This window comes from Dreissena polymorpha, chromosome 13, assembly GCF_020536995.1.
Source record: "Dreissena polymorpha isolate Duluth1 chromosome 13, UMN_Dpol_1.0, whole genome shotgun sequence".
Taxonomy (NCBI): domain Eukaryota; kingdom Metazoa; phylum Mollusca; class Bivalvia; order Myida; family Dreissenidae; genus Dreissena; species Dreissena polymorpha.
The window spans coordinates 56,101,714-56,126,185 of NC_068367.1; the positions used below are offsets into that span (position 1 = coordinate 56,101,714).

Genomic DNA, 24,472 nt, shown 5'->3' on the forward strand with positions numbered 1-24,472 from the left:
TCAAACGGATTGAATATAAAACTTTCCTTCCAGTACGGTAAGCGTTACCTACGTCAAGGTTTACATTTTGTTGGTGTGCATGATTGTTTATGTACAAAACGGAAATGTGTGTTTTAAAAGTTGTTCGCCATTCCGGTTTACCGTGACTTAAAAATAAAGGTTGAGCATAAGCGTTTCTAAATAATTAAATTGAAAACAAAGGTTTAATTATTGGTGTAGTTTTTTGTCAGATGTAAGTTTCAGAAAATAAGAAATGCAGGACAACTCCATTACAGATATCTACATCGTTGCAAAAACAATACAGCATCCCAGTTATTTTTAATTTGATAAATGCAGTAATAGAATTGTATTCATCCAGATCTGCTTATGGAGAATGGTGTCAATATTGTATTAGATGTTGATACAGGTTTAGAAAGGGTCAATACCTGGATTACACACATACGCCGAATAAAAGTATTTTACTTCTGTTGTATTCTCTACCTTCATCTCGCGACCTATAACATTAAATCAGACGTTTTCATGGAACATTTCTATGAAATACAAGCCCGTTTAGTCTGGTGAAGAGATGTAATTTAAGTAACAAGGATATGTTCCTTACATTATTATGTATGTTTATATTAGAACTTTTGATTGACTTCAAATGTAGTTATTTTGGGAAAAAAAATCTATGCGATAAAAACGTGGTCTGTTATGCGAATAAATTGGTTGTCTGTTAATTGCCAAATTGGCCAATCAGTTTGTACTCAAAGTAAATAATTTCCATATAGAGCTAGTAAATAATGTATTAATTACTGGAACATCTCCGCAAAATAACGCAAATTACATTTATTCAGATCCCCGACAATGGCGGGTGGGATTTTTGCAATCAGCAGCAAGTTCTTCCGAAAGTTGGGCACATACGACAGCGGGTTTGACATCTGGGGCGGGGAGAACCTCGAACTCTCGTTCAAAACGTGGATGTGCGGCGGTACCCTCGAGACTATACCGTGCTCACGTGTAGGGCACGTGTACCGGAAACGCACTCCCTATAAATGGGACGTCGGCAATGTTCTGAGGCGAAATCTGGTGCGTCTTGCAGAGGTCTGGCTGGATGATTACAAGGAATATTACTTGCAGCGAATAAACCATGATAAGGTGTGTATGCATATTACTTACAGCCAATACACTGTTATAAGATGTGTTTGAATATTACTTGCAGCCAATAAACTATGATTAGTTGTGTTGGAATATTATTCGCAGCGAATAAACTATGATAAGGTGTGTATGAATATTACTTGCAGCCAATAGACTATAATAAGGTGTGTTGCAATATTACTTACAGCGAATAAACTATGATAAGTTGTGTAAGAATATTACTTGCATCTTATACACTATGATAAGTGTGTATGATATTACTTGCAGCGAATAAACTATAATAAGGTGTGTATGAATATTACTTGCAGCGAATAAACTTTGATAAGATGTGTATGAATATTTCTGGAAACGAATAAACTAAGATGAGGTGTGTAAGGTAAGGTTTGTGTGGCATATGCTGAAATTCAGTGCCCTTATATAATTTTCACTTGTATGTATACATGTTAACTAATTCGGGCCATCATCAATTTTGTAATTTTTTTTGCATGAGTGATGTAGTGTTAGGTTAAAATCGCATATAAGTCCACGAAAATAAATAGTTTTGTTCCATGATTGACTTTACAAACGATTTGGTAGTTTGGCCAACAATTTATTGTTTTAGCAAATTATCTTCTAACCACACCCTGCGCATGTTTTGTGCGTTACACAATAGCATTTATCCAAGCTATAAACGATTGCTATTATTGATATAATAAAACCGTTTCCTTTTAAAATACTGATATGTTAAAATCGTTGTTAGTTGTTCGCGATAGTGAACATCCTTTGCGCTGAGCACAGACACAGTGCTGTAGCCAAAGTTCAGAGGTTTTTATCTCGAATCAGCATATGAAATATTCGAATGCGTGTCTGCTGGCGTTATGTTAAAGTCATTTAAGGTGAAAAGCTGGGTAAAATAGCTACGACGATAAAGCGCATTAGTGCTCTACACCTATGTTTAGGTAAGAGTAGTTGACACCGTGTGAAGTGCTAGGGTAACAAGTAATGCATAAACAACAAAACTGGTTTAACAGCGCTGTCTTTACGACTACCTAATTCGTGAGTAAAAAATATTGCTTGCAAATTTATTTTCATCAATTATCTTATTGTTTATTTTGAATTTGTATATGGTATCAAGAATCAAAAGTTTTGTACAGGGAATTTCCATCATGAAATATATTCTTAGTGAGATAGGTATTCGATATTCCAACAATATTCATTTAATATGATGGTGATTGCAAATTGTCTTATATTCAGTTCTCATTACCATTTTCATCATACTTTCTATGCTTTCAGAACATCCAAAAAGGGCCATGTTGTTGTTATTTTGTCTAAGTTATCTTTATATAATAATTAGGATGATAAAAAGTGCACACAAATCTCGACCCGTGCGTTATTTATAAATTTATAAATTTAAATTACGTATGTTCATTTCAAACTTGCGATTAATTTTGAAAAATGAGTTGCGTCTTAAATAATGCAAAAGCGAACAACTTCAGTGCCTTCAGCGCTTTGATTTTAAACATACACGCATGTTAAATTGCCTATGATAAATGTTTCCACCAGACACTTATTAACTTGATATTTGATTAGAATCTTCAAATGATGTTCCAGGGTGATTACGGAGACGTCAGTGATCGTAAAGCTTTAAGGGAATCTCTGCACTGCAAAAGTTTCCAGTGGTACCTTGATAATATATTTCCTGAAATGTTTGTTCCCGTAGAGGCTCTAGCGTCCGGTGAGGTAATTTACCTCTGTGCATGCAGGTGTTATTGTAAACCAATGATCGTATTAGTAGATAGATGAGAAATTTATTTGTTGCGATATTCGCAAATAAGCATTACAGTCATTTAATATTTTAGCATTGAAAGTAAATGTGGGTCGCCGTGGCGTAGTGGATATGGTGTCCGCAAAGCGACCGGGAGGTCACGGGTTGGATCCCAATTTGCAAGAGCGTTCTAAAGATCTCCCTCAAAGACACCAAAACTGGTCCTACCCAGGGAACGGACTCGAGAGCGTTTCAATAAGTTTAACAGTCTAATCCGGGACTTAAAATCCGCCTTTATGAAATGTTTCGTTTAAATAAGGGATCTTCTAACCTTAATCCTTAATCCTTAGGTTTTCGATGTAATCCAGCTAAAATAAATAGGTCTAAACTAATTTGCTTTACTTGTTAAGATCCGAAACGTTGATCGGTCTATGTGCATTGACGCAAATACAAACATCAAAGACAACGAGGGGGTGGTCTCCGTGTATCCTTGTCATCAGCAGGGCGGGAACCAGGTACGATCGTCCGGGCCCTGCCGCTCAAAACTTTTTAACGGCATGTTAAGCTTACAGTCCGTGAATTCCAGACGCTAATAAAACTAATTTTAAAAGCAATAATATTATTACAAGTATGCAAATTATTCGAGCATACAAATTTGTTTACAATTGATTCCAAGGAACATATATATGAAAGGCTTAACAATAAAGTCACATTAATAACTTGATCCAAAAATTAACGGCTATCAGCTTAACTTGCCGTTAAAGTTTTTAGCAATCAGGCCCTGTGTGATATTTTTGCCGTTTGTACATGCATGCTGTTCTGCATTTGCCTAAAATGTTGTCAAGTCTGTGCACATGTACAATAACCTGATTTTCGATACGACGATCTGATGCAACAGGTGTGCAATTACAACATGCAAAGAGTTGTTTTTTCGTGTATAATAGTTATTCATAAATATAAAGATTTTTGCTGTGTATTTTTATGGTTTGCGCTCTGTCAGTCTGTCTGTCAGTCTGTCTGTCAGTCTGTCCGTCACACTTTTCTGGATCCTGCGATAACTTTAAACGTTTTTCATATTTTTTCATGAAACTTGAAACATGGATAGATGGCAATATGGAGATTATGCACGTCATTTCATTTTGTTCCTACGTCAAGAATTCTGGTTGCTATGGCAACAAATATATATAAAAATTACTGACAATGGTGGAGTTTCAACGGTAGGGGACAATATTGCTTGGCAATCTTTTGTTACACTTTATGTTTTTATAATTGTCAATGCGTTTTCGTTTATTGCTATAAATTACGCCTGACGAAATTCGGAGAACTTAAGTAGACTTTCTTTCGCTGCAAATGCTTTTGGCCTATAATGTAAATGTTATCATGAAATAAATTTAAAGGTGGATCGTCACTCGACAGTTGTCATGTATATTTTTTACAGCTGAAGTAAGAAAAAAGGTCATCGTTAATGCGTAAATGCATTGTCATTCCATCAGTAGCTATAGCCACACATCTTTAAACGCTTGTTTACATGACATTAAATGCTTTTCCTCAGTTTTGGCTACTAAGTAAAGAGGGTGAGTTCAGAAGAGACGACACGTGTTGGGACACCCCGGACGGGGCCAAGGTAAAATTATACCCGTGCCACACTTCCAAGGGCAGCCAACTCTTCGAATACAGAGAGGTGTGGGACTTACCATAGTTTATATTTTCATGTCATATTTCATATCATACCCATTAAAGTATATGCTACAATAATATTAAAACATAAATTTGTTGTTTTAAAGCAAAATAATTGACTGATGCTTAATTTTATAAAACATGAAATTCGATTGACGTTAATTAAACGCCTTAATTTTATGTTTTAAATATACATGGACCGATGTGGATGTGATGTGATTCGAATGCGAATGGGTGTGTGCCTACTATTGTTAATGTTATACCATGACACATCATAACCATTCCCCAATATGTTAATCATAATGCAATGTACTTGAATACCTTAAAGAGACTAGTTTCTAATGTCGTAAGAATGAAGTTCGGTTGACGATCATTAACATCTTAATTTTCAATATTAAACATGCTCTTACTCATGCGTGGCATCTGTAAAGTAATAATGTTAGACTAAATAGTATATTCACTACTGACATGGTCGATTGCGTGATGTAACACTCGGTGTTGCTCGTTCGATTATATCAGACGAAATTGGAAAATTCCTTTTTTAAATTTATTTTTCTGACATATATTAACATTTGTACTTAAAAAATAACACTAAACTATAACAGAACGACACAATATACAAATATCACCAAAGTTTTTTGAAAATATTGCAGGACGACATAATAAACAAATACATGTAACACCAAAGTATTTAAAATATTACATGCCGATAAATAAACAAATAGCACCAAAGTACTTTTAAATATTGCAATGCAACACAATATTCAAATAACACAAAACTATTTTGAAAATATGACAGGACTACACAATATTCAAGTAACACCAAAATATGTTTTAATATTACAGGACACATTATTCAAATAACACAAACGTATTATGTAAACATTACAGAACGACACAATATACAAACAACAGCAAAAATATTTTTAATTATTACAGGACGACGCAATATACAAATAACACCAACGTATTATATAAATATTACAGGACGACACAATATACAAATAACAACAAAGTGTTTTTAATATTACAGTACGACACAATATACACTAACATCAAAGTATTTTTAAATTTTACAGGACGACACAATATGCAAATAACACCAAAGTTTTTTAAATATTACAGGACGACACAATATACAAATAACAACAAAGTACTTTAAAAATATTACAGGAGGACACAATATACAAATAACACCAAAGTAAATTCAAATATTACAGCACGAAAATATAAACAAATAACACAAAAAGCATTTTAATATAACAGGTGAACACAATTTTAAAATTACACCAAAGAGTTTTTAAAATAATACAGGACGACACAATATAAAAATAACACCAAAGTATGTTTAAATATAACAGGACGACAATAAAAACAAATAACACTAAAGTATTTATCAATTTTTCAGGACGACACAATATACAAATAACATCAAAGTATTTAAAAAATTACAGGATGACCCAATATAAAACATAACACCAAATCATTTTAAAAATATTACAGGACGACACAATATACCAATGACATCAAAGTTTTTAAAACAAATTATTGAACGACACCATATACAGATAACACCAACGTATTTTAAAAATTTTACAGGACGACACAATATACGAATGACACAAAAGTATTTTTAAAATATTACAGGACAATACAATTTACAGTCCAATGGTCAAGAAATGCGTTGAGATCACGTGGGACGCCAAGGGGCTCCAAATGGCACCATGCACCGGAAACGACCGCCAGAAATGGAAGATGATGAGAAAACCACCGAAAGGACCTGGTCATGCAGAGAAAACGTCAAAATAACCATACGTCAGAACACGTTACTGTGTATAAAAGGGGCGCTTCAAATGGAGCTTGTAAAAAGTACTATTAAATATGTACTATTAAATATGTTAAGCATTTTATAAGAAATATGAGAAATAAGAGAAACATATCATCGTAAAACATTTCTAAAACTTTGTAGATCACCTATAGTGTATGCTGTGTGAAAAGAAATATTGATATTTACGCGTATTTGTGTGTTACATAATAAAGACGTTACACATATCATTAGCATTTGATAACAAATATTACATGTATCAATAAATGTAGTTATTTTAATATTTGTTGCATAAACAGTGCATTTGCATTTGATAATACATTTTTTATGTAAAAGCACCATGGAAACAAATAGTTGGTGTGTGTTATGCAATGGTGTGATTGGCATGTCATTAGAAATGTTTGCCGTTCAAATAAATAGCAGAAAATAAGTTTGGTTAATGCTTTTTGAATAAGAATTATTTAACATATGGCATGTTATAACAAAACTGCTTGGCCACTAATTAAAGGAATTGTGTGATATATATGCAATAATTGTTCATTGACTTTTTATCTAGATAAAACCCCACAACTCTCATCCAATGCGGATATTTTGAAGTGCTGAAGAACAGTGTTGGCATGTTATTAACTGTCTGTTGAGATCAAATTCTTTTTTAAAACATATTTGTATATTTTTAAATTTGAATAACAAAGCAAAAGCAAACAATATGTCCAATCTTTCATTTTAAATAAATCACCACAATGTTGTAATTTGTATCGGTAATTTCATCTTTATATTTAAAGAATGCATGGCTGCTCTTTCTGCAGGATAAAGAGAGTCAAGTCAATCACGCTTTACAGAAAATAAGAAAACTAGATTACAAAATATGAAAGCTATTGAATCCTGTGAATACAAACAGGACAGAACAGCTGTTTTATTATGAGTTTTACTATGTGTACCGACAATATGACAAAGAGTACAAAAAAGATTTGAAGTTATGCGAATTCTAGCGAAGTTGAAATAGACTCAGTTTGGACGCTGTTTGAATGATAACCTTTCGTTAGGTCTTGTGATGAAATTGGAAACCGGAGAACCGAAAACCCATCTTGCCCGATATGGACTACGGTAACGGATAAGTGCATTGGCCTTCTCAAAAGGGTCAATACATTTATGATACCAGGGCTCACAACTAGCAACAATATCGACTGAAGGCATTACATAACAAAATTTTATCAAGATCCGTGCAGTCATTTATATAACTCAGTGCATCGATATATGAAATTGCACAATTCAAAAATGTTATACGTTACGTTAACTCTTGAATGAACACAAATTTGGAAAAAAACAATTGTTCATAACATCAGAGATAATGGATTATTATAATCAAGATGTCGAAGGAGAGAAATACAAAAAGAATAACGGTCCAATGTCTTCAAAAAATTGAATAATATGTATTCAAATCATAGAAAAAAATCGCCAAAAACAAACCATTTACAACCGAGTGCGGTAGACTTTACAGTTTATGGAATGTTGCTAACTTTGGTTTACCACTTTTTGACGATGCTGGAACAGCAGCGTCCAAGGTTTGATAATCACCTAAAAAAAATTACAATGGTCATCTATGTAAAAGACCGAGCCAGTCCGATTGAGATAACTCGATTTTTCAGTTACTTCCCTTGGGCATACGCCACTGCGTAGGATCCTAGCATTAATAACATTCTCCTAGCAGAGTTGTCGTTCGTGTTTCAACATTCAACAATGGCCGCCTTAATGAGAGTTTCGATTAAAAACTTTCTTACTGCATAAATTGGCTTGTTTCGCTATTTAGAAGCTGTCATTTAGGATATATGAATTATTTATTCACTAAATCTCCGCTTATGCCAACAATAGTTGGAATTCGAAGGATATATACTCGATGTGAATAAAGGACTTTCTGGTCTCTGGATCGTAACAGCTTGACACGGCAAAACTGGCATACTGATTACTGGTATTTTTAGTTATCAATATAAGTCACATTGTGCTTTATAAATTGTATTCGAGCATTTTGCGACTTATTGAATGACTATGATACCCGATATCAACATTTAATCGGGGATTTGCAGATCACCAAGCTGTCCTGAGAGTCAACATTGATTTCAAACTTTTACTGGTTAGTACTCTTTCTTAGTGTTAGTACTTTTTATCATTTTAAAGTTAAATGAACTGTGTCACAGTAAAAGAGACATTAACCCTTTCAGTGCGTGACCGAATTTTAAAGGCCTTTGCAAACAGTTTGGTTCCAGATAAGACGCCACCGAACGTGGCGTCTCATCTGGATCCAAACTGTTTGCTATTCTGATAGTATTCTTTGAAAAAAAAATGAAGAAAATGCTTATTTTACAAATTCAGCAGACGACATTTTAGCAGACGACAAATTTCCCAGCATGCAAAGGGTTAAGGCGATTGTGGCCAGTTTGGATCTAGATCAGCCAGCAGTCGCTTTAAAGCTGTTTGTTTAAAAGCGTTTTTCTGACAATAACAAATAATTTAATTGGATACTGATTTGACTGCGCTTTTCCTGTGACCTGGCTCAAATCACAGAATTGTCATTAATCAAATGATTTATTTCGAACATTAATCAATTGTTTTTCTTGTCCCTCGGGATCAATGACTCCAGCACTTTCCTGTTGAGAATTGAATACTGCTAAAGGCGATGCTAGGGGGCGTGAGAGATGTTGCACCTTCCAGTATTGCTCGATTGTTCATTGTCGGCTCGGGTACTACGTACATGTACCCCGGGTACTCTTAAGTATACTTACATGTATCCCGGGTACGGTAAATATACTAAAATGTACCCGGGAAATTTAACCCTAAATCAGTTGTTGTCGACTATTTTTTTGTAATAATTATATATACACATTTATGTCAATTTTCTGAAGAATGGCCTCTATATTATCGGAACACATATTCTAAAAGCATGTTGATGCAGTGTTTTTTTGAAGAGAAGTGTGTTTAAGATAATCGGTTGCGCGTTTTACGACATCGGATTTTGGGCGCGAATACAACTCGGGTACAGTCTAATATGGACCAAGTGCAATTACGTTTATTTACCGTACCTGGGGTACATGTAAGTATACTTAGAGTACCCAGGGTACATGTAAATATACTTAAGAGTACCCGGGGTACATGTAAGTAGTACCAGAGCCGACAATGACCAATCAAGCTCCATTATCTGTCATGAACCGACTCAAAAAACCGAGTCGGCAATATTTGACTTAATTTTTGGTTTGGTTGCTCTCGAGGGATCGAAAATTTCAGAATCTTCCTTAAAGCCCTACGGGTTCGATCCCCAGAAGCGACATTGAAAACTAGCATACTTTATTATCTAAAAGGTTGCTAAACCTGATATACAATGATAATGTGAATTTTCTCTCGCATGATGTTCATCAGTCATATTATATAAAAACTAACAGCAGTAGTAAACAACTGGACAATAATTAATGAACGTATCTTTCATTTGTCTTTGACACTTTGATTTTGACATGGCCTAGATTTAAATATGTGACTGGACTTTACCAGCACTCTTGTAACTGAGCTTAAGTTTAAATGTACCATTGAAGATCGCCTAAATCCAGATTTGCTATTATAGACGTGTGGAAAGTTTTAAGGGTGTGACAAGTAAGCAAAAATTGGTCATTACCCAGAGGCCACAACTGTTCTATGTCTGTATTAAAACAAGAAAAATCAGTGCCTGATTTAGATTTCCTTAGATAGTTCAATAAAAACTAATTTCATAAGCCTGGTAACAGTTTAACGGTAATGCTACCAATGTGTCACACCAGGGCCTTGAATTTGAAATCTAGGACATGCATGGTAATTTCTTCATGAAATCAGGACACAAAATTGTATTTTAAGTCCTAAATTGACCTGGCTATAGTTCTCAGATTATTATAAGCTCAATCAGTATATTTATATCATTATTTATGCTTTGTGTATTGTAAACATATACACAATCATGCAGTTACATGATAGCAATATATAATATCAAAGCTACCCATACTATAAAGGTCATTGACAAAGCCTATGGTCAAAATGTGAACACATTGAGTGTAATCGCCCTCTCGTGCCAGCAAAAACAACACGTTGACAGGTTGTCATTTTTTACAGTTCTACTTTCACTTTCATTTTGTGATATCAAACTATTGACAATTATGTGGCTGAGAAAAATATCGCCATTGCTTTTTATGCTCCCGGTAGGGTGGCCTATATCAGTTGAACTGTCAGTCAGTCAGTCAGTGTGTCAGTCTGTCCGTCCGTCCGAAAACTTTAATGGCCATAACTTTTTTAATATTGAGCATAGCAACGTTATATTTGGCATACACGTGCATCTCATGGAGCTGCACATTTTCAGTTGTGAAAGGTGAAGGTGAAGGTCATCCTTCAAGGTCAAATGTCAAATATATAGCGTCTGTCTGTCCAAAAACTTAAACATTGGCCATAACTGTTTCAATATTGGCGTGCATGCGTATCGCATAGAGCTGCACATTTTGAGTGTTGAAAGGTCAAGGTCACCCTTCAAGGTCAAAGGTAAATTATATGGGTTCAAAGCTGCGCAGCAGGGGGCATTGTGTTTCACAAACACAGCTCTTGTTTAATATATTTTCTGCACATTTCCTCAAAAAACTTACATCAATACACGATTTTCTTCGTTAATTCAATCATTCCTGACAGACTTGTGTACATATTTCGCTTACATTTTGACGCGCGTAGGTAGGACCGCATTACCGCTTCCGAAATGTGTATTCATATTATTGCCTTCGAGGAACTTATCTGATGTTTGACGGAAAGGGCCGAAAATGTGCGAGTGTGGGTCAAGTTCCCCACAGGAACTACTTTCCCGTTCCCCCAATTTTTTTTCCGTACCTAAAATTTTTCGTACCCATTTTTTTTTCGTACCCAATTTTTTTGTTCGTACCCAATTTTTTTTTCATCCCCAATTTTTTGTTCGTACCCAAAAAAATTTCGGTCCCAATTTTTGGGTTCCCAAATATTTTTTCGTACCCAAATTTGTTTTCATACCCAAATTTTTTTCGCAAAATTTTTGTACCAATTTTTTTTTTCGTACCAACATACACAATTGTGGTAATTGTGGTGATGTAGATAAACTTAACTTGATGCTTTTATATCCATCCTCTCAAAAGCATCGTCACACCAGTACTGTCAGTACTTTGATTCACCAAACTAATCGCCCAGTCAGTCTATATGCGTCATCAACAATTGTATTGTACAGTCGATTTACAATCGTTGTTTCGAACAGTTCAGCTCTTTCACTTTGTTCAACAATGTGACGCTGTATATTTTAATGCACAAAGTTGTATGCATATGTATTTAAAAATAGAAATAAAGAGCAGATAAAACAATGGTGAAACAAAAGAGTTGCTGAGAGTTGCAATGCGCTGTCTATTGTCATAAGGTGCAAAATTGTAACACCACTGCAAGGGCTAAGGAACACTGATACTGCAAAAACGTATCAACGTTTACCTGTCGAAAGCACAAACTCTTGCAAATGGTACCATTTAAGCAAGAAATAATTGCGCTTTATTTACTTTGTTATTCTTTCGTACGCAATATCCACCTTATTGGAAAACTGTCGTAATGTTGCCAAACAAGTGTGGCTATCACTTAGGTCGCAGTACACCAATCGTTTGCTCATCGTTATTTAATGTAACCCAAGTCGACAACGATGACGAACAGATGTCGAATATTTATACTGTTCCAAATTTCAACATCAAAATGTCATCAAGAATAGTGTTGAAACACCGTCGTAGTTTTTAGGTTACATGCATAGGATAACTTCTGAAGGCTGCAATTCAGGAAAAAAATCATTCAGGAAAGTTTTCCAAAAATTGCTTCTGAGTGGGAAAGGTTTATTCGAGTTAATACTATTGTTATTTACAAAACATGGGCTTACACTTATATCAAGCAAACTAGTGGCAACAACTTTTTTGAACCATTGAAACCTCTTTATTGCAGTGTTAAAAAGGTTCAAATAATGAAATGTATTCGGTTTAAATAATAAATGTATTGATTACTTTGTATAAAAGCACATACATTGGCCACAAACACATCAGTTTTTCAATAATAAATGCAACAACTTCAAGGTATGCTGGATCAGGTACCAAAATCCCCTATATTACTACATTGCAAAAATGTTTTTTATCATCCTTATGACACTGATAAAATGGTGTTTTATGTAACTTAGTAACATACAAAATTATTATGTTCAGCAACAAAATGGCATCCACTAGGTTAACAAAACTCAACATTTTACATCATTACTGTTTTTGTCAAACTTTTAGGTAATTATGAAATTTACGTACAGAGATTTTGTTCCAATATTTGTGCTTTGGCATTTTTCAGGTTAAAGTTGGAACAAGTTGTTTTTTTCTGGACATGGACAACTACATGAATGAAGGAAAGAATACCTGTTCGCCATTCTTAAAAAAGTGGTCCACTTTAAAACATATTAAACGGGTTTACATTCAAAATACAAGTATGTAGAAATGTTTGCTTATTGTTTAATTGCTATGTGTGTATTTTATTTTGATTATTTATAGGTTAATACCTCGTTGCTTGAGGCCAGAAGGGATAATCGGCCCGCAAAGTGAATAATCGCCCCGAAGGCCTTAGGCTTGAGGGCGATTATTCATTCCAGGGCCGATTATCACTCCTGGCCCTAAAGCAACGATGGTATTAACGTCTTTAATACATAATCCCTGTTAACTGTACTATTAATTACAGAACCAGCTTTCCGTACTTTAATTTTCATTCAATTGATCACGCAATTTATGACGTATCTCATGTGACGTAAGTTCTGTGACGAAACACAGTTTTAGCTAGACTCTCTGGATTTAAGGGACAACAATTCCGTCGTAGAGGATTTATATTTTACAATACAATTAAATATTTTTTAGCATCGAACGAATCCAAAACTTATTTCGGATTGTGTGTTTGTCAGGCATTATTAGAAATAATTTTGAGTAATCGCTCCGACAAGTCATTCGATTTCGTAAATCGTGTTTTTGGTGAAAGTGGCTTCTGTAGTAGCATTCGATACAATCGTTTAAAAAAGTGTGATTTAAAATAAATTTAAAATAACGGATGGAATAACAAAAAGGACGGAATAGCATATCGTTGTTATTTTATTATAATAAACATCGTATTTAAGTTGTCGACGCTATTGTTTCTTTAACTATAAATTTTGCTGTTCGATGAATTCTGATAAAGCTCAAATAGAGGCATTTAATACGTATGTTACTATATATAGTAACAAAATTGACTCGAGTGCATGTGATTATCGGTCAAAGCAAGGTGATTATCACGTTTGGCCCGCAGGGCCAAATGTTGATAATCGATAATCGGCCCCGGAGCTAAAACACGTGACGTTACGGCCAACGCGTTACGTTATAACAAAATGGCGTCCACATTAGTCTCAGCCAACCATGATCAATACAATTAACCACAACTCAACTTGAGAATCGAACATTATGTTAACGACACGTAGCACACAGTTTGGATAATGCAAATATCGATTGAAACTGAAACTCTACTTTACATATTAGATAGACACATGTATGCCTCTATTTGAGCTTTAATAGGATTCATCGAACAGTAAAATTTATAATTAAAGAAACACATACCTCGACAACTTAAATCCGATGTTTATAATTATAAAATATCAACGATTCGCTATTCCGTCCTTTTTCATGCATGCATTCGAGTCAATTTTGTGACGTTACGGCCAACGCGTTACGTTATAACAAAATGGCGTCCACATTAGTCTCAGCCAACCATGATCAATACAATTAACCACAACTCAACTTGAGAATCGAACATTATGTTAACGACACGTAGCACACAGTTTGGATAATGCAAATATCGATTGAAACTGAAACTCTACTTTACATATTAGATAGACACATGTATGCCTCTATTTGAGCTTTAATAGGATTCATCGAACAGTAAAATTTATAATTAAAGAAACACATACCTCGACAACTTAAATCCGATGTTTATAATTATAAAATATCAACGATTCGCTATTCCGTCCTTTTTCATGCATGCATTCGAGTCAATTTTGTTAATAAATATAGTACCATAAGTATTAATTAGAGGTTAATACCTCGTTGCTTGAGGGCCAGAAATGATAATCGGCCCGCAGAGTGAATAATCGCCCCGAAGGCCGTATACATTTATAGTTAAAGAAACACCTCGACAACTTAAATCCGATGTCTATAATAATAAAATAATAACGATGTGCTATTCTGACCTTTTTGTTATTTTATATTGATTTTAAATCACACTTTTTTAAACGATTGTATCGAATGCTAACCACTTTCACCAAAAACACGATTTACGAAATCGAATGACTTGTCGGAGAGATTACACAAAATTGATTCCTAATTATGCACGACAAAAACAAAATCCGAAATAAGTTTTGGATTCGTTCGATGCTAAAAAATATTCAACTGTTAAATATAAATCCTCCACGACGGAATTGTTGTCCCTAAAATCCAGAGAGTGTAGCTAAAACTGTTTTTCGTCACAGAAATTTCGTCACATGAGATACGTCATAAATTGCGTGATCAATTGAATGAAAATTAAAGTACGGAAAGCTGGTTCTGTAATAAATAGTACAGTTAACAGGGATTACGTAGTAAATACCTTAATACAATCGTTGCTTGAGGGCCAGAAGTGATAATCGGCCCTCAAGCAATGAGGTATTAACCTCTAAATAAGTACCCTTGTATGAATATCTTGCCACATTGAATTTAATGTGTATTGACATACTTTAAGAAATATTTGTATAGATTAAATCTATTAAAACACGGACATCTAAGTCTTTACAGTCAGCATCTTATAAATAATTATTGGCTAAATAGACTTCCTGTTCTTCGATTTCTGTTGACTATATGCCAGGTAGGTTTGAGTCCATAAATGTTATGTTTTTTATTAAACACATGTGCTTTTGACGGATAATTTCCTTCTATCCTTTTTGCTAAGATAGGTAATTGACTAAGTTTGTGTGATGATAATACTATTGTTTTTTTTTTGAAATCTTTGCCACTCTTGACAACTTCCTGAACTGGTTCAGCTGATATAATTTAAGGGTAATCATATGTAGGATTATGTATAATTAAGGCTAAATCGTCAAATTTTGCATGCAGATTATTAATGTGCATAATTTGTATTCCTACAAAGAAACTTATATTCATGTCTTTACGTAACATATCCTATTATTGCTTATATTGACAACAGGGTCTGCTGCTGTTAAGAAAAACATATGGATCTTTCTGACGATGGTGATGTCGAGATAGTGGCGACAGATGTCACTGCAAGTTTAGCTTAGGAATAATCCACACCTGGGAAGCTCTCAAATGTCTTCTCAGAAGAGAACATAGCAAGCTCCACCATTAAAGACAACTGATATTCACTGCTACAGCATTGATGATTGGTTGGCAACTCAATACGGTTCTTCATGGAAAGCAGAAGCGGATCACCTTTATTGACAAAGTGAGATTCGACAGGTTAGACTTTCCATTCCACTTGCCCCTGCTGGGATGTTATGATTCTAACAACAAATTGTATTTCATTTGATGTAGGTAGATATTTTGTGTACTGTGAACTGTTTGTATGTTAATCATTTATTTTTAGCTCATCTATTTTTTTTAATTATGAGCTATTTGTCATCGCCTGAGCGTCGGGGTGTGCATTGGCGTCCGGTTAAGTTTTGTGTTTAGGTCCACTTTTCTCATTAAGTATCAAAGCTATTGCATTCAAACATGGCACACTTACTAACTATCATGAGGGGACTGGGCAGGCAAAGTTAGATAACACTGGCTGGCATTTTGACAGAATTATGTGCCCTTTTTATATTTAGAAAATTGAAAATTTGGTTAAGTTTTGCGTTTAGGTCCACTTTATTTCTCAAGTATCAAAGTTATTGCTTTCATACTTGCAACACTTATTAAATATCATACGGGGACTGTGCAGGCAAAGTTATGTTACTATGACTGGCATTTTGTCAGAATTATGGCCCCTTTATATTTAGAAAATTGAAAATTTGGTTAAGTTATGTGTTTAGGTCCACTTTATTCCTAAAGTAACAAAGCTATTGCTTTCAAACTTGCAACACTTACTAACTATCATAAGGGGACTGTGCATGCAAAGTCATGTAACTCTGACTGGCTTTTTGACCGAATTATGGCCCCTTTTAACTTACAAAATTTGAAAATTGGTTAAGTTAAGTGTTTTGATCCACTTAACTCCTAAAGTATCATAGCTATTGCTTTCAGACTTGGAACACTTGCTAACTATCATAAGGGGACTGTGCAGGCAAAGTTATATAACCCTGACTGGCATTTTCACAGAATTATGGCCCTTTTTTACATAGTAACTTTGAATATTTGGTTAAATGATGTGTTTAGATCCACTTTACTTGTAAAGTATCAAGGCTATTGCTTTCAAACGTCAAATACTTTCTTATTATCATGAGGGTACTGTACCTGGCAAGTTGAATTTGATCTTGACCTTTGAATGACATAGACCCTCAAGGTCATAGTATTAAATTTTGCTAAAATTGCCAAAACTTCTTTTTTTGATCAGATTTGATTCATACTTTGAATAAAACAACACTTAACTGACATACCACAATAGACTCCACCCAAACCACGCCCCACCCCAGAATCCCCCCCACCCCCAAAAAATAATTATTTTTTTTCCCATTTTTTTCTTATTTTTGAAAGATTAACTAAAAAATGGGACCACATCCCACACTTTACCCCCTCTCGCCCCCGACCACCCCCCCCCCCCCCAATGTTTTTTAACATGGATAAAAAAACACAAATATTAATGTTATTATTTTATTTTTGAAAGGCTGTAATCCCCCCCCCCCGAAAAAAAAATTTGTTGTTCATTTTTTAAAGATAATGTTATAAATGACCACACCCCCACACTATACACCCCTCTCCACCTCAACCCTTCCACCTTTTTGATTGAAGTATTGAGATAGGTCCCTTCACCTTTAAAAATAAAAATATATGAGCGGTCTGCACCCGCTAGGCGGTGCTCTTGTTATAGATAGTGGTGTGATGTTTTATATCTGCCATTTTTACCAGCTTGATCTATTTTATATTTAAAGTTTAAGTTTTGACATTTTGTATTTGATTTGTTTTAGTTTTTATCTGAGCATCTGTAAATGATAAATAATAAATATGATTGAATATCTATACGACTAGCTAACTTTTTTATATTCACTTATGAAATAAGTAATGCTAAGAAATGTGAAATGCTTGGTGAAACGTTTGTAATTTAGTTTTGAACATTCTGAGTGTTGATTCTGTGTATTTTATGTGAAAGCAAATTTGTAATGCACATGATTTACTCAAAGTTTTGCCCACATAGCAGTTTGAGTATTGTTTGTGTACATTATACAATATAGGCAATTTGTAAAGCCTGCGATTCACGTTATACTCTTGCGTAACTTTTTTAGTATTACGTCTGAAATGAAAAATACTAAAAAATGTGCCAAGGATTCACTTTCAGTTAAAATGTTAGGCATTGTGTTACTCACAAGTAACACAATATGTTTGGAGATGCTGTGTACACTGTCCCGTACGAATTGTTAGATATAATGAAAGTTTAATAAGTGACACGTACATGTATGTATGCATTATTACGTCATTCGGTCGAATAAAAAGCACATAACTCAAAGAATTTATTCCTTAAAGTTTATTCCGTTTATTTACACGAGTTTTTTTAAGCGTTAATCTAACGATAAGGACGGAATCTTTTACGGAAGGTTCCGTAACTGTACGACAAAGCTCTAAACCTTTCTGATTTCTGATGCGATGTGCTCAATAACACATAATTATTGTACCAAGCATATTTTCTTAAGTGTTTCAAGCATACATAAGTATTAAGTCAGAAAATAGTTAACCAGACATATAACGTAGCATTACCGATATAAACTATTTTCTTTGATGCAATTTAACATATATATATTTTTTTAAATGTGCATCAAATGATGTTTTCCCCATCTCACATGATATCATTAATTATAAAAATGTAAGTAAACAAATAATATTGGACCTTAAAGTATGACTCAGACCTTTAAAATTTGTATCTGGTGTTATGTGCTACACATCGACTTAAGTATGCGAACAATTTAGCCAAGGTATTTTGAATTCCTTTAATGCATTAAAAAGTTACGTATTGGACAAGCCCTAAAATGGTATATGTTCAATTGATATTGAAGTACTGTGAAACCATTATTAATCGTCAGGCATTAATTTTCATAAATTTCGTCAGTCGAAGGATCAGCGAATTTAAGATCCTAACGAACAATCATGCTCTATGTTTGACAAAAACAAACACTAAGTTGAACAATATTTTAAAACTTTACCGTAGACAAGAGGCATTAAATTCCAACATAATCCATGCACACATTCACTGCTGTTTCGTAATCAAGATTAATCCGGTTTTGACACAAAGGGATGTAGATTACACAAGGTACTTAACTGACACGTTACACTTCTTTAAAACGCGTGTGCAGTACAGCTGTATCGAATGCGTTGACTTCGTTTATGTAGAATGGTAATGAACTAGCGCTAATTGATTATAACTTTATTACCCATTAGGTGCATTGTGTTTTTCAGGGGTGTTGCATATTACTAGCCATCACACAGCGAATGCCGATGAAAGACAATAAACCAACTGAAAAGATGACGATGTGTGATCAACATGCGTATTTATCACAAATTAATAAAGAAAATTTTAATTGCTGTTTGTTGTTTGATTGTTTGCGTTTAACCACACTTATTACTATTTTATATGTATCAATTTATTTTTGTTTAAATTATTGACATTATTGATTTATATACCGGTAGTTTACTTTTTAAGAACAAACACACAGAGTTTAAAATTTTAATGTTGATATCAGGGTAAAAAGTGACATTTGAGACCAATTACTGTTCTTAAAATTATCAAAAATGTACACTTGAAACTTTATTGAAAAGTGACAAAATAATTTCCTAACACTAGTTATTACCCATATTGTTCGCACCTTCCCTAATTGGTGCCGATAACTGTACGATTGTTATCAGTATGGCAATTATAATAATAGAATAAGACTTATTGGCAATTGGCTTCGTTGTTAAAAACACTCGTTAACGGTTATTCGATCCCACTTGTCCGCTAATCATAACAATGAACGTGTGAATGGCATACATTAAGAGGGTCCATTACTGTCCCTTGATAACAAAAGACTAGTTTATTGGCATGTGACAAACAGGCCCCACCTCCTGCAGTGATTCTCAAGTGTGTTCCCACATTCGTACCACGATTTTTTGCAACTGCGATTGATCGCGAATATGTATTACACACAAATCGGATATTGACTGTCGCATTTTTTTTTTTAAATTCAAAATCAGAAATCGGCGAATTTAAGTGCTGACGAAATCGTCATTTTTATAAAAATGACGAAATTTTGTGCTGTCGAAAATAAATGGTTTCACAGTATTACCTTGACCATAAAAATCCCAAACCGCCATTTTGCCGCCAATCCGCAAATGAAGACTTCAGTCCTGTAATTTAATAAAAACATATTTCTCAAAGTTATTACTTGGGAAGCAGAGTTTATTGTCATCCAATTAAAATAGATTCATATTGAGTACAAGGGCACATGGCTTTCCGAATAAATTTTATTTTAGTTATAATCATGAGTATAAGTAAATTATAATTTTCTGACAACAAACCATGCAGAGGACGAACAACTCTTACAGGACGTGCACCTCGGACCTCGTTCTTCTTTGATAAAAACCAGAACAAATACTCGTTATTTAATGTAATGATGTTCTCAATGTTTTAATGTAATTAACAAGTATTTTCAAACAGCAAAGGTAAACCCTTTAATACTCATTGTAACTTTACAGCCGTTTGAAATGCTTATTTTCGTATCAATTGTTTACTAGATCAAGGAAAAGGGGAAAGTTCTTATCTTTCTTATCCACCATAACAGGCATTGAATCCAGTAAACCAATGAAAATTGTTTTGTTTCGCTTGAGTCACGTGAATGAATACGAGATTAAACTGGATCTGAGAAAAGCGCTTAAAGTGTGCTACATCAACAACACAGATAGCAATTTGGCTCGACTGTTTGGTCATGAACCGTTCTATTATATCGTTAAACGGGTTGTTACAAACCTTAACATGTATCGATGTCCTAAGACGTGTGTTTCTGCAAAACAAATATCACGAAATTGTGTGAGCTACAAGAGTACAAACCAAATCTTAGCAAATGTGTTTAAAAAGTACTAAATACTTTTTTCGTAAGGCCCAATCGCATTTCATTAACCAGTGACCAAGTACACAGCAATCAACTTAAAGTATTTCTCAGTATTTTTGGAATTTCAATTGTGTGATGCTCATTCAATACTGATCAACAGTCTAGACATATTTAAAGCATGCCTATCTGCATATCTTAATTTGAGAGGTATTATTATCGGTGTAAGTAAAGGCGAGACTTGTAGAAAGCGCTTGTTGTAAGCAGGTCTTATCCGGTGAAATTAGTTATTAACGCGACAATTAGAACAAGGCAATGGTAATCAGTTCGTTTTCTTAAATAACCGAATTAATCATACGAGTGCAATGACCCAGCCAAGCAATCTGGACAACAACATGTTTTTATCTCCAGTGTTGTTCTGACATTGTACCGCAGTTCAAAATTAATTAGATTTTCAGACAGCTTAGTAGCCTTGAAACTGCGTAAGGTGCGGACAAGGGGTCGAAACGAATGTTTCGTCTTTTGTTTTTTGTTTCCGGAAATCAAATAACGTAGTTAGATCTACGTTTCTTTCATGCTGTCGGTGAATTCGTTGTTCGGTCGTTCAAGCCGTCACGTGCAATTAGCTGAAACAAAAAGTGTTTGCTACAAAAAGGCAATTTAGGCAATTATTTCTCGTCTTTTTGAAAGCAATGTACATTAAAAATAATTTTAACCATTCTTTGTTACACAAATGCGACAGCAACATTTGCAACATGGTTGTTCAATCTGGAATAATATTTTCTCAGCGTCGGCCTATATTGGTTCGATATTCGCAAATTTTCTTGGTGAACAGTAAATACACTTGTTATTATTATTAAAGTTCGTGTTTTTGCACTTTTTGTTTTAAATCAGAAAATAATATCAACAAATATTGGCACATGTTTATAACTGATGAATGATATATTCATAAGATTGCTATAAGCTTCGTAAACATTTCATGATGAAAAAATGTTTTCTCTAAATTGAATTGTATATAAAGTTTATTTGCATAAAATGTCAAAATCAAAATATAGTTTAAAAAAGAAAATGATAATGTCTGCATGGCCTCACATCTTTTGAAGATGGTGCATGACCCCGCGCGTAAGAATGCCCTATAAAACCCACCGTAGTCCAGATAAATTCATTGTTCAAGCCATTTGGAAAAACACGGTACGTATGAAAAAACGACAGAAGTATTTGTATGATTGTTTTTTTTTCTGTTCTGAAATTGAATTATCATTGTATTACAACATAACTTATTATTTCTTTAATAGCGTAGCCTAACGCTGAAAATGATAATGCTGTTTTGGATATATTTTTTAAATTATAAATCAGTGTATTGCTTGATGATTTACTCATAAAAAAGGATGTATATAGATTGTAATAATAAAAACAGTTTAACATCGAGTTCATCATATGCTATTGCGTGTTAAATTTTATTAATGGGTGTTATTATTTGAATACAAATTAAAACAAAACCACAAACGCTGGTTTTAAACGTTTTTCTGTAAATAATATAAACGTGCAATTCCAAACTGGGTATGCATGTAAGCTGCGGACGAACAAATATACGCATTTATGAAAAGTCAAATAATTGAACGGAAACTGTGTTGTTCTTTGCAACAGTTGATGATACCTTTACTTAAATGTTGCCAAATGAAATTCCAATAAAGATCGGTGTGTGGCTACATAAACGCAATATTTCACAAAGATTTGCTAAATTCGTTGAAACATAGTAAACTTGTTTTCCGAAAAAAGTTATTACCATTCCAGCAAAAACACGCACGAACGATAGCATCATGCGTTACCTGGGCATACTTGCAGTTGCTATGATGACGATGAATGTGTTTGGCAGCGACCGAAGCACGTGAGTAATAATATTGCAGTCTTGCGACATGCCGACAAATTCTGAAAGTTTGTTAGTAACAAGGGTATTTGATTCCATTCCTTAGTACATATCGAAGACGGACACATTTAGTGTAGTTACATTTTGTTTAGTTGCATGTAATGTTTAGGTCCTACACGTTAAGTTTATCATGGCCATCATTATCTCTCACACAACATCCGACTCTGTTCGTATGGATATACGACAAAAACGAGGAAATGAATAAAATCATTTGCTTCCGCCTTTGCAATAAGGATTCACATCTTACAGCGATGAGTGTTTGGCTCTCACTCGGAATAACATGGGTTGATATAAAATTAAATCTGTATATTTTAGTTCACAGCTTGTGTGTACCTCTTGACTTAATATGACTTAACTAAAATTAAATTAGAATACTAAACAAATGTGTATACATTAATTCTAATGATGTTTTTGAAAGAATATTTGTTATGTAATAGCAAAACAAGTAACAAAATATCTCGATGACATTGGCATTCACTCGATGTCTCTATGGCGTTACTCATGCAAGCAAAATACTCTTAGGTATGCACAAGGTTAAGTTGTCAAGTTGCTTACAACGCGGAGTTTCGCACTTAATAATGGTTACAAAGCTCCCTCTTTTTACAAAATAGTTCTCGAACAGACAAAATCATTTAAAAATATTATCGGTAAATTTTAAAGTCGGACTTCACAGCAACAAGTCAGTGGCTTAGCAGTTTTTCCATTACGTTGTATGGACGTATTATTTTATTGCATGCAGCAATTCTTTCCTTTTGGCCATGTATGGCCTAAAAAAAGACGGTAAACCTTTTTTATTACGTTAATATGCTATCTCTACATCAAATGACACACACGGCTATGTCTGTTGATCAATGAACGCATATTTGACTTTATGCACATGTATTTCTAGTTCTGACGACAAGCGCACCAAAAGAAATCCCCGAAGCGACTCGCGTCTTGCTTACCATCTAGAGTCGCATAGATTTATTGAAGCCCCACTAAATGCACCAGGAAATGGTATCCCGCTCTCCGAGTATTTATGGGCGCAGACCGCTTCCTACCGTAATGCTGCTTTGAACTCCGGCTTTGTACAGGGATTAAAGAATGCCACATTGGACCCAGAAGCATTTGGTAACATTCAACTTGTGTATGCTTATGCACGTGTCCATTTTAAAGAGGTGTTTCATAAATATTTGAATGGTTTAGGTATGCTATTAAATTTCTGAACACGTCATATCACCGCATTTAAACGTTTTAAAAAGTAAAATATAATATATATCCGTGATAAGTTAACATGTTCAGATTTTAAACAACAACATGAACGAACGACACTCGTGGCTACATCTGATATAAAAACAAAAATGTCATGAGCATGTATAAACAAAAGTTTTTACTAAACGGTTATGTCAAAAATACCCCGCTCCCCGATGGTCATGTTTTTTACGAATGGAAAACAAAATTTAAACTTAAGAAGTGTGTTTGCAAAGTTCTGCAATATCCATTAAAATTTGCACATGGGAACTTGACCCATTCCAAAGCAGTCAGTTTATTGTGGACCATTTTAAAATCAGTCGATATATCTTGTTAGCAAGCATTCTTAGCAGCAAAATGTCCTCTGTATTCTAAGTATCTAAGGTTTTAGACTTTGGTAATAACACAAAATATGCCCAGCTCATGTCAGGGAGTTTCATGTTTTCCTAAAATTTAACGCATTTTAATACATATTTTGAAATGCAAATTGCTGTTGAAAAAAATGTATTCGCAAATAATGTATACTATTTGTTATAAAACTATGACAATATATATAGGATCTGGCACGAGTTGTCATATCATACCATATTTTATTAAACGAGTTCATGAATTTTGTTACTAACGAATTTCTTGGAC

The 24,472-nt window shown here is 34.2% G+C and overlaps 3 protein-coding genes across 4 annotated transcripts in view; all 3 read left to right on the plus strand.

The window, feature by feature from the left end:
• The window catches only part of LOC127854470 (polypeptide N-acetylgalactosaminyltransferase 5-like), a 168,394-nt gene that overhangs the window by 34,274 nt on the left and 109,648 nt on the right, over positions 1–24,472 (plus strand). The gene's annotated exons all lie outside the window — the stretch shown is intronic.
• Positions 1–24,472, plus strand: part of LOC127854466 (polypeptide N-acetylgalactosaminyltransferase 5-like) — a 77,166-nt gene that overhangs the window by 2,429 nt on the left and 50,265 nt on the right. The gene's annotated exons all lie outside the window — the stretch shown is intronic.
• LOC127854472 (uncharacterized) overlaps positions 22,479–24,472 on the plus strand; it is an 86,663-nt gene continuing 84,669 nt past the window's right edge. For both annotated transcript variants that reach the window (XM_052389525.1, XM_052389524.1), the window contains exons 1-2: positions 22,479–22,567; positions 23,496–23,716. In XM_052389525.1, coding sequence (XP_052245485.1) covers positions 22,500–22,567; positions 23,496–23,716 — 289 coding nt within the window. In that variant the 5' untranslated portion in view covers positions 22,479–22,499. The remainder of the gene's footprint in view (positions 22,568–23,495; positions 23,717–24,472) is intronic.